This window comes from Gymnoscopelus braueri (assembly GCF_963280865.1).
Source record: "Gymnoscopelus braueri genome assembly, chromosome: 18".
NCBI lineage: Eukaryota > Metazoa > Chordata > Actinopteri > Myctophiformes > Myctophidae > Gymnoscopelus > Gymnoscopelus braueri.
The window spans coordinates 40,094,397-40,106,520 of NC_137618.1; the positions used below are offsets into that span (position 1 = coordinate 40,094,397).

Here is a 12,124-nt window from a genome sequence, read left to right on the forward strand (position 1 = left end):
GCGGGATGTTGACATGGGTTTCATACATCTCCTAGCAACAATAGAAAGCTGAGACTCTCATATACAGCCAGAGGAGAGCTGTGTGAGAGAGAGACACACACACACACACACACACAGAGGAGTGCAGTGTAAGAGCCAGACAGACAGGTCCTGAACCCCATTATGGTGCAATTATGTGGATGTCTTAATGCGACACACACACACACACACACACACACACACACACACACACACACACACACACACACACACACACACACACACACACACACACACACACACACACACACACACACACACACACACACACACACACACACACACACACACACACACACACAGTGGGGCCAGGTACACAATAGTACGGCTAAATGGAAGAGAACAGACCAGGGACGGTAAAGCATCCTTTAAATCCCTGGAAGAGTTTGTGTGTGTGTGTGTGCGTGTGTCAGGGTGTGGGAAGGCTTAAAAGCAGGGACGATTGTCCACTCTTCACACATACGCATCTTGCATTTTACTAACAAGTGGGCTCTTGTGGGGGTTCAAACGGCTAATGGGAGAACGTTAATACGCCTCACAGAATGTCAAGGACCTGGGCTGCTATGCCAGGCAGCCATTAGCGCGCTGAGGGCCAACCCACATGTTGAATTCATAAGAGGGCGGTGAATACACAACCAGGCATTCACAATATATAGTACTATAAACAGTAAAAAAAAAAAAAAAATCTCTTTCTCTCTCGGTTACTACCTCCATTTGTGTCCAACACATCACAGTGAAGGACAGTAATGTGAGGACAGAGAGGTGCAGAGATGTCTGACAGTTCCCAACCGTTTCTCCTTCAAGTCCATGGGTGGGCGTTAATGGTGGGTGTTAATGGTGGGTGTTAATGGTCAGATGGGTGGGCCGGTAATGCTTCTGAGGTTTTCAAATGGGCCCCGATCCAGAAAGGGTCGAGAACCACTGACATAGAGGACCGTGGCTGAACCACCTCACGCTGTGCACCGGCGGCGACGGGGACTGTGTGGTCCCGCCACAATGCACTGCTCTGAGAGCAGTGGTGGAAAAAGTACTCAAATTCTTTACTTAAGTAAAAGTACCAATACTACAATATAGAAATACTCTGTTACAAGTAAAAGTCCAACATTCAAAATGTACTTGAGTAAAAGTACAAAAGTATTGGCATCAAAATGTACTTAAAGTACCAAAAGTAAAAGTACTATAAAATGTTTGAAAATAGCAGATCTACAAGCTCACAACGCGTCGAAGTGCGACGCGCTGTGAGCTTGTAGATCTTCTATTTTCAAATAGCCTATGTATAAAATAGGGCTACAGTGGTTAATGCATGTTTCATAATATCATAATTTATATCTGCAAAGTAACTAAAGTTTTCAAATAATTGTAGTGGAGAAAAAGTACAATATTTGCCACTGAGATGTAGTGGAGTAGAAGTAAAAGTACTGAAAATGGGAAATACTCCAGTAAAGTAAAAAATCACACCCTGTGTGAAGTGGGCGGTGTCTTGCTAGCTAATCACAATACTGAATGGAGTCGATCAATCATGTACAAAAAATAAATACATTTATTGAAACACTCTTTATGATGGACAAAATCATAACTTGAAAAGTTATGGTTGCTTATATAGGGCTATGCACATGTGTCATGTGACACTGGCCAATCACAGTCCTGAATAGATTGTGATTGGCCAATCACAGCGCAGGATAATTGTATAAATTTCCAAACCTCACTTTTAGGGGCGGTTTCACTGCCCAAGATATTTGTACATTTTTCCAAATCTCACTTCAAAAATCCTCAAAAGTGTACTGAAGTACAGTACTTGAGTAAATGTACTTAGTTACTTTACACCACTGTCTGAGAGGGGCTGATCCATACACAGGTGCAGGAGCTGTGGGTTCGAGGCAGGGACAAGGTTCTTTTTCATGTATCGTCACTGTCAGGTGGAAAGCTTGTATGTCCAAAACCGTACATTTTCAGGATATGGGAAAAATAACCTGTGTTCCAACGGATCCAATGTAGATATTTAGTCACAAGCTCTTATCGATACGTTTCATTGGCTCAATATTTATAAAACCCACAGACACACTTAACCACTCTCACTTCAAAAACATTTCTTACCTCATTGATGAGGAACTGTAGCTGAAGGACCGACGCGCCGCTCTCGTGCAGACAGTGGCAGTCCACGCCGGGCCGTCCCAGTCTGATGACATCACAGAGTCAAGGGAGGTACACAGGAAGTGATGATGTCAACACAACAGAGGCACACACACACACACAAGGCATCATTCTTGGGAGGGTTGAATGTTATATAACAGTCACACACAGTTTTCAAGAGTTCGAGCAAAAGAGAGGGATAACATGGATATCATAAAAAAACAAACATGATTTATTAAATATATGAATAAAGACAAAGACCAATTAACAAAATGGTTATGGAGTGTGTTATAGACTGTAGAATCAGTAATGTAGGTGTAAAGCAGGGGTCTTCAACGGGGGTCCTCAGAGTTACTACAGGGCAGGCCCGGCGCCACGGGGGGTGCCTGAGGGGGCCTGGCACCCTCAGTTTCAAAGTGTGCCCCCTCAGTTTATGTTTTAACTACCCATTGTGAGGGTGTGCACCCTCACAATTTTCAATTGCACCCTTAGTCATTTCATCCTGGCGCCGGCCCTGCTACAGGGGGTCCGCCAAAGCTTTGTGTGGTAGGATTTTTTTTTTTTACATTAATTACTTGAAGCCTAGCATCCCTTTCTGAGGAGAACTTTAGCCAAAATCTACAAAATCTTTAGCCGATCTACAAGCTCACAACGCCTCGTGCTGCGAGGCGTTGTGAGCTTGTCGATCGGCATTTTTTTGGCAAAAAGGTATAGGTGTAGAGGGAAAAAAGAGCAGACCAAGTAAAAAAAAGAAAACACAATTTTATACAATATAGAGGGGGTCCCTGCTTCATCCCTCTCTCCGCTAGGGGGTCCTTGGCCGGAAAAAACATTGAAGACCCCTGGTGTAAAGTATGGTACTGGTGGAGATGATGAATGCAAACAAACCAAAAGGTGGAGAGAATGAGGGAAAGTCAGAATGAAGACCTGAGAGCACTGAAAAGCCCTGAGAGCACTGGGCCCAGGTGCTCCAGATCAGAGCTGATTGGCCTCCCAGCTCCACCCACCAGGTAGGCTACAGTACCTGCAAGGAAGGGCCATCAAACAGCAATGAAAACACCGGACACAAACATTGTCGAACTTGCATCCGATGTGCTTGCTGCTACAGTTTACAGAATGTTATGGTTCATCGGTGTGGTGGACGCTCAGATAATTATTGTTCTAGTTAAGGCAGGTACACACTGCAGGACATTTGGTCCGATGATGCTGTCTGCGACCTTTTTTGGCGCTCGCCGACAAAACCTCCCGATCTGACGCAGATCGGCCTTTGATCGGCGAGATAATGCTCGCTGTGTGTGAAAGGCACAGCGACACGATCTGGCCGCGATCATCCGCTCTAGGATGGCTTTGCGACCGTTTTCAAATATCTATCTGGTTAGTTATTCGGCCCTGTCGCAGACAGGAGATCGGACAGTATCATACAGTATGAAAGGGTCTGCGAGGAGAACCACGCTACAGCCAATGAGAGCACATTACAGCCACCGTGGCTAGGGGAGCGTCGCTGGATCTGACCACAACAAACAGTCCCTACCGCAATATTACCGTCCAGTCCTGTATTAAGTTAACATTATAAAACAAAATGAGAGAGTGAGCGAGCCTGGTGGGCTGTTTATTTTAGAGGAATTGTACAGAGAGAGAGAGACAGAGACAGAGACAGAGAGCGAGCTCTGTGTGTGTGTGTGTGTGTATGTGTGTGTGTGTGTGTGTGTGTGTGTGTGTGTGTGTGTGTGTGTGTGTGTGTGTGTGTTTGTGAGTGCAGCATGTGCACGCTGTGTCTGAACAGCGTTGCCAGATGTTGCGAGAGAAATAAGCAACCAGGTCTATGAAAACAAGCCCAAGAAAAGGCCACTTGAGCACTTTAAACCTATTTACAAATACATTGGATATTTGAAAATAGCCGATCTACAAGCTCACAACGCGTCGCAGCTATTTTCAAAGAAAGATCTTGAGAAAATTGTGGAATATTTTCCAAATCCACACAAATCTTGTATGGGGGTCTATGATGGCACAACATATTTTCAGAAGGGGGGTCTGCGGACAAATACATATTATGTGTTGTTTAAACCACTGGTTTAAACAACATTAGGAAACAAGGCCAAATAAGCAACTACACAAATAAGCCCAAAAAACGCACCCCGCAACAACCAATATTTACAAGCCCAAAGTAGCTTATAATAAGCGGACATGGCAACGCTGTTTCTGAGTTTCATTGCGCACTTTTAAGCTGGTTGACTTGTTTCAGAGAGAGAGAGAGAGAGAGAGAGAGAGAGAGAGAGAGAGAGAGAGAGAGAGAGAGATACAGAGAAATAGAGAATTAATGATTTAATTTCAACAATCAATAGCGTCCTGTCTCGGTCTCGCGCATATCACGGGAGCTGTGCACGTTTCCATGAGACGTCGGTTAAAATGAATTGGAATAAAAACAAATGTAGCCTATGTATCGGGTCTGGATAGCATCCTAGTGAACTGTCCTACAGTGTGTGATCCCTAGTCGGTGATCAATCGTATAGTGTGAAAACCACAAGGATATTTGAGAGACGATTTCAAGAAATATACTCCTGCAGTGTGTTATGCTTAACGATCAGATGACCCCCCGACCACTTTAAGGTCCTGCAGTGTGTACCTGCCTTTAGTTATCATGCCTGGTGTGAATGTCCCTTTAGTCGAACCTTCAACTATGGCAAGCTGTTACCCTAATTACCTCAAAACAATCATCTCAATCAATGAGTTGTATGATTGGAATATGTAGGCCACGTTAGGGGGCTGCCTGGAATTAATGCAATAGAAATAGGGACAAGTTTTATGGGGGTGCACTGGGGTTTAACAACTTGAACCCCAGCATCCATATGGGGGGGGACATAAGCCAAAAATAGCCGATCTGCAAGCTCGCTTGTGAGCTTTACTACATAAGTCTAGACTAGAGGGTGCAAAAGTACTCATCGATCCATAACCCACCGTGGGCTTTAAAGGGAATCTCTAAGACAACAGTATTTGTGAATGTATTGTATGAAAACTGAGAATTTCATCCCTGTGGATGCTAGGATTGAAAACACATACAGTAAATAAATAAAACCACTGTACTGTTTAATGAGGTACTGTAGAAACTTAAGATTCTTGCTCCTCACTGGACTCTGTAGCCCATCTATATTTACTAATGCTTATTCAGACATTAGGGACACAGTTATGCAGCATTCTCACTAGATGAGTGTCATTTGCTGCGCACGCACGCACGCGCACACCCCCCCCCCCCCACACACACACACACACACACACACACACACACACACACACACACACACACACACACACACACAGTAGCAGCTCTAGCAGCAGATCTATAAGATCATGTTGTGAGCTTGTTCCAAGCTATTTTCTTGTCAAATCATTGTTCATTAATCATAATCGAGGCAAACGTTACAAATACTTGTGATATTGATTCTAAGTCATATTGCCCAGCCCTAATACCTGTCCATATGACATGTCCATGAGGAATGTTGTCTACAATATATATATATTATTCACTGAAGGCCACAGGGTCAACTAAATCATTAGGATTCATCCTGCAATCTGTCTATCGGTCTAGATTATAATATCGTCTCTGTCGGGTGGAAACCTCATAATATCCAGAACTGTTACTTTTCAGGATTAAAATAAAAAAAATAGCAAAAGTATCAGATTTACAAGTTCAAAACGCGCCGCTTCGCGCTGCGTTTCAAGCTTGTGGATCTGCTACAACTATTGTGCATACTGTAGCAAGGTGTGCTCAGCAAGTTTCACCCACTGTTACATATTGAGATATCTTGAGATATCAAAGTGGAAACCTTAAGGTGATACTAGAGGAAAAGCCATATGGGGTCACAAACATCATTCGGGGTCATCCTCCTGGGGCATGAAAGGTGCCATCCAACATTCATGGCAATCTGCCCGTAGTTTCTGAGATCTATAGGTTTTGATTAGGTTTCTAAGCTTCAGTCTTTTTCCATCCGCTTGCTGAATTTGGGTGCTAAGAGAACAATGCGCCCACTCACACACACGCGCATACCCATAGCCTAGGGTGTGTAAGCGTAAGGGTGCAAGGTCCAAATGCACCCTTACTAGTCCATTTGGTTCCATTACACTCTTAAGAGTTATGGGTGTCTAATGCAATGTAATTAAAAAGTTTGAGAACCACTGCTATAAGGTCAATGGCTTGACCTTTGCAAAAGCATCCGTAAACTTTCACAACATGTGCCTGATTGAACACGTACACATTTATTTGTTTATATCAAGCTTTTATTTTTGGGCGAGTGCTTTCAAAGCAAGGCCAGACAAAGGACTCCATCTGTAAAAGGCACTGCATCTAAACAGCTTAGATCCAAATGATCAGCTTGAGTTCAGCATGTCAGGGTTTTGTCAGCGAGCATGTAAATGAAGTAGCACTTTAATGCAACCTTGATTTAGAAAAAGAATACACTTCTTTCAGCGCAGCCCCTTATCCTATCCACTTAAAATCCCTCCCACGGATTGTGGGAGGCAGGATTTTTCTAATAAACATTCAAATTGATTGACTGTATACTTTGTTGCGTGCCGGTGTTGCGCGCTGAAAATAGCAGATCACAACACATCATGTCGTGAGTGACGTGTTGTGAAATACTAGACGTATGACTTTTAACTACTTTTCTAGGAAGGTAAAAAGTGCATTATGAATTAACCATTTAAGCCCTATTTCAAATATAGTAAACATCGCAGATCTACAAGCTCAACCTCTACATCAGTCACTGGTAGGCAGGTCCATGATCCTCCTCTGAGACACAGACCAAGTAGGCAATTATTTTTTTTACCACATTATAATGACCATAAGTGAGGACCAATTACAGTATGAAGATAGCTTGACAATAGGTGAAAATAGGTGGCGTGGTCCTTTAAGGGTCCATTTGGTTCCCAACCATCCATCATTTGGCTGCAGGGGACCCCCTGGAACCCCCTCCAAGGACCCCTGGTGGTCCCCAGACCCACCGCTGTAGAATTGTGCACGTTTAAAAACATAAAGACCCCATGCCAGACTATCAGAATGCATGGGATGTACTCCTACGTCCAGGCGAGACAAGCGGAAATAAGTAGAGAAAAGGGATTCACGGAAAAGCTCCATTTCCTACATGCTCCCTACAGATAATGGACTCGCATTCATTTTATGTCCCGCTATAACAACACATTGACCTTGGGGGCAAAGCTACAGTACCTGCTGCTGCAGCTGCTTAAAATACAGCCCGCATAAAAGCTACTATTGATTTAGTGATGAATTTTAAGGTGGTTTCCATTTATCCCACTGAAGAAAGTCAACATCAGCCATATTTGAATTCTACAGAGGACAGTATGCTGTACAGTACGATCTCACGAGATTGATGATTGAAGGTTATGGAGTGAAGACACACACACACACAGAGGTTGTTTTACATAGACCATCAAATGGGAATTCTCCAATTGATTTTCCCTTCTGTCCATTGCCATTTCTCAGCCTCAGTCACTTTTTTCCACTCAAACAAACGCTATGCATTCAGGTCAGGTTCGAAATGAAGTGAGGAAGGCAGGCATCTAACAGCTCATCCGTCCTTATTTATCCACTAAAACCTTCTCTCACACACTGTGTCGAGTCAATACATTAAGCAGCACTAACATGTCCGTGTCCCGTTGGATTCAGTTAAAGCTGTCTGTCCGTCTGTTTGTCTTGAGGCCGCATTTAAAAAGCCAAACAGATTTACCAGGAAGCGGCTGGTTACAAATGCCTTAAATACAGATGGAGTCGGAGGTGGCTGTCAGTTTTAAACACGTGCTTGAGCAGGTGTGTCTCTGTGTGTGCGTGCCTGCGTGCGTGGCGGAGATGCGTTTTGCATACAGACGGGTTGGGTATACCTGAGGGACTGGATTGCAAAATTGTGTAGCCCGGATAGTTCTCAAAGTGTAGAACCATGGGAACCCCAAATAAAATGATTGATAGGGAACCAAATGGACCCTTTACAAGTCTGTTCAAATGCGACCATTTTGTACACTGATGGTGGTCTGTGGCCTAATGCAGACCACCTTGAAATGAAAAAAGTGCTCTTCGGCTACTCAGGAGGTGTGAATGAATGAATGAATGAATGAATGAATGAATGCATTTGTATTGTGTGTCTTGTCCCAAGACCCATCCGTCGCAGAATTATAAGACACCGAAAACATACTGTAATTATACAAAGATACATTCACAATTAACTGAAAGCAGCACAATTTACACAAAGAAAATGTGTATACATTTGTAGCATTGTGAGCTTGTAGATCAGCAATTTTCCGCATTAGGGTTAGGCTTAAAAATTATATAAAAAAGTGACATTCATAAAACCACCTTCCTAAAATGCTCACACGAATAGAATTACAAGTGTGTGTGTGTGTGTGTGTGTGTGTGTGTGTGTGTGTGTGTGTGTGTGTGTGTGTGTGTGTGTGTGTGTGTGTGTGTGTGTGTGTGTGTGTGTGTGTCATAGTCTATTGCAGTGGTTCTCAAACTTTTCATGTCAAAGACCCCCAAAATGATATGCATTTGGCTGCGGACTCCCCCATGTCAAAAATATTTTGTGCCAGGGATCTTTCAAAAATAGCAGATCTACAAGTATATCTGCTATTTTTTAATAGCTAAAGTATAAAATGTGGTTTAAGTGGTTAAAATGATTGTGACGCTATATTAACACATTTAGCTGGGGACCCCCTGGTCCAAAGACCCCACTTTGAGAACCAATGTCCTACAGCTTTCTTTCTCGCTTTGTGTCGGTCAGGTGACTCCGTGAACCCACTGCACCTGAGTCACAGTAGGCATCAGAGCAACATGATTGGCTTTCCTCAGCACAGCTGGAGGCAGCCATGGCACAGCCGGCCACGTGCGTCTCAAGACATGACAGGTGACACAGAAGGGACAACACGCCGCGGAGAAAACGGCCGGAGCTGCCATTTTAATGTTTGACAATTCAAGTCTCGTTTTCAACGTCCATTTACCTGGGAGACACGCAGCTGTGCCAAATCTCAAAACGATACACGATCGGCACTGTAAATTCAGCCTGTGGCAACCGTTGCATTTCCATTGCTTGCGAGGCTGCGATAAGGGGAGACTGGAAATGTCTCTCACTGTACGTATATAGGCCCAGAGATAATGACATCTGCAGACACCGTTCCTACAATGAGACACGCTCGCGAGCGACTGTCACTTCTAATAAACTGTCAGCGACTGACTGTCACCGTTGTGAATGAGCATCCAATCTGAAAAGGCGTCACGCTAACGAAGGATGAGGGATTTGGAGCTGCTCGCAACATGGTTGCAATCAGGTGTGTTGTGACATCCCAATTATTGCCTGTCTTTATTGGTGAAATTCTTTTGAAAAAATATATTTTTTAAATATCTAAAAAGCGCTGTGAGCTTGTAGATCGGCAATTTTTCGCTATTGAATTGATTGATTGAATACTTGATTAGTCCGAAATGTAAATAGGACAGGGGCACAAAATACACAAAAAGTCCATGGGGACTTGTTTCGATTGTGGTCCTATGTATTCAATTCATCAACGTAGCATATTAACACATCAATACATGTCATCAGCAAAAACAAATAACTATATACTGTACTGTTACGTGTATGCTTATAGCATGCACTGGGTTTTCTCTCCCCCTCTACTGATTCTCCCTCTTTCCTCAAACCCAGGTCCAGCTCATCAGTGAATAATCTTCCCTCAACTCCGCCTCAACATCCCATTGGTCCTCCAATAATCAAGCAGGCTTCAGTGGTGAAAATATCAGCACTTGCACGGGAGACCGGGTTCAAATCCGGGGTAGAACAGGAAAGGCACACATAGTGCAGCTTGAAGTGGTCTGCGGTCTGCCGCTAGAGCAGGACAGAAACAATAGGGAACGTACTGTGTTCATTTGATGATAAGAGGGCAGAGAGGATGGTGAGGTGACAGCATGGCCTGCGGATTTAATTGCACTAGCCGCATGGTTGCTAACTAATTGCTCTGTGCCTTAATTACCTCGGTAAATACACACACGGGGACACACACTGGGGAAATGCCAGCCAACTCCTTTCTAATGACTGATCACCACTCCATGGAACATCGCTCTCAAACAGGACAGAGGGCAAGGTGCTCCGCCCCCCCAAACTGTGAAACAGAAGCACCAAACTTTTGAGCCTCTGTTTTTAACCACTTTCAAGGACTCGTAGGTGTGAGGGCCGCTTCACTTCTAGTAATAATAAATAATAAAACAGTATAGAAAGATATTTATTAATTAATATTCGATTTATAAGGTTTTACACCTTTTCGACCATCAACTTTTGTCATTATTGTGAAAAGTTTTCAAATACTGTATTTTCAAAAATAAAATAATATTGTTTGAGGTTGTAGAATGGACTTTTTCACTATTTTTGTTGCCTAATATAATTATGATGTTCACCATTCAGGGCCTGGCCAGTGGCTATGAAAATTGGGGGTCCTTGGCATGGGAAAGTTTGGGGTCCCCCTGGTTTATACCATGACCACGGAGAATACTCCATTCTGTTTGGTCGGTGTTTGCAGTTGTTTTATTTTAATAGCACATCTTTCAAGGTATGCTACTCAAAAGATTTACTTAATGGGATAGTTCACCCCCCAAATTCCACTTTTTTCTATCGATTAGTCATCCCATGGAGACTTGAATTCATGGATTTCTTTTTTGTTTTTGTTGCATTCCTAAGCCAATCATTTGATGACCGGCAGCGGTTCCGGTAGGTGACACAAAGAGTCTCCTTTGTGTCTCCTACCAGAACCGCTGCCTACCGGTCCACTGGTCATCAAATGATTGACTTAGGAATGTGACAAAAAACAAAAAAAATCTCTATGAATTCAAGTCTCCATTTTGTGGGTGAACTAAGGGCAGGTACAGACTGTAGGACTTTAAAGTGGTCGGGGAGTCGTCTGATCGTTAAGCATTACACACTGCAGGAGTTTATTTCTTGACATCGGCTGTTATAATATCGTTGTGGTCTTCACAACAGGATTGATCCCCGACAAGGGCTGACACACTGTAGGATAGTTCACTAGGATGCTATCTCCAGAGTCAGACCCAATACATACATTTGTGTTTATTCCAATTCATTTTAATCGACGTATCCCGTGATATGCCTCTCTCCCTCTCCCCCCTCTCTCGCTCTCTCTCTCTCTCTCTCTCTCTCTCTCTCTCTCTCTCTCTCGCTCGCACGTCAAGTGCGCAGAAGCGGTCAGTGATAGAGTTGCCATGTCCGCTTATTATAAGCGACTTTGGGCTTGTTTTTCTGTAGAGTTGCTTGTAAATATTGGTTGTTGCGGGGTGCGTTTTTTGGGCTTATTTGTGTAGTTGCTTATTTGGCCTCGTTTCCTAATGTTGTTTAAACCAGTGGTTTAAACAACACATAATATGTATTTGTCCGCAGACCCCCCTTCTGTAAATATGTTGTGCCATCATAGACCCCCATACAAGATTTGTGTGGATTTGGAAAATATTCCACAATTTTCTCAAGATTTGTCTTTGAAAATAGCTGCGACGCGTTGTGAGCTTGTAGATCGGCTATTTTCAAATATCCAATGAATTTGTAAATAGGTTTAAAGTGCTCAAGTGGCCTTTTCTTGGGCTTGTTTTCATAGACCTGGTTGCTTATTTCTCTCGCAACATCTGGCAACGCTGTTCAGACACAGCGTGCACATGCTGCACACACACACACACACACACACACACACACACACACACACACACACACACACACACACACACACACACACACACACACACACACACACACACACACACACACACACACACACACACACACACACACACACACACACACACACACACACACACACAGAGCTCGCTCTCACTCTCTGTACAATTCCTCTAAAATAAACAGCCCACCAGGCTCGCTCACTCTCTCATTTTGTTTTATAATGTTAA

The 12,124-nt window shown here is 43.5% G+C and overlaps 1 protein-coding gene across 1 annotated transcript in view; it reads right to left on the reverse strand.

Moving 5' to 3' along the window:
• stxbp5l (syntaxin binding protein 5L) overlaps nucleotides 1–12,124 on the reverse strand; it is a gene marked incomplete at both ends in the record, with an annotated part of 294,314 nt that overhangs the window by 140,253 nt on the left and 141,937 nt on the right. Inside the window, one exon of the mRNA XM_080412829.1 lies at nucleotides 2,134–2,215. Coding sequence (XP_080268955.1) covers nucleotides 2,134–2,215 — 82 coding nt within the window. The remainder of the gene's footprint in view (nucleotides 1–2,133; nucleotides 2,216–12,124) is intronic.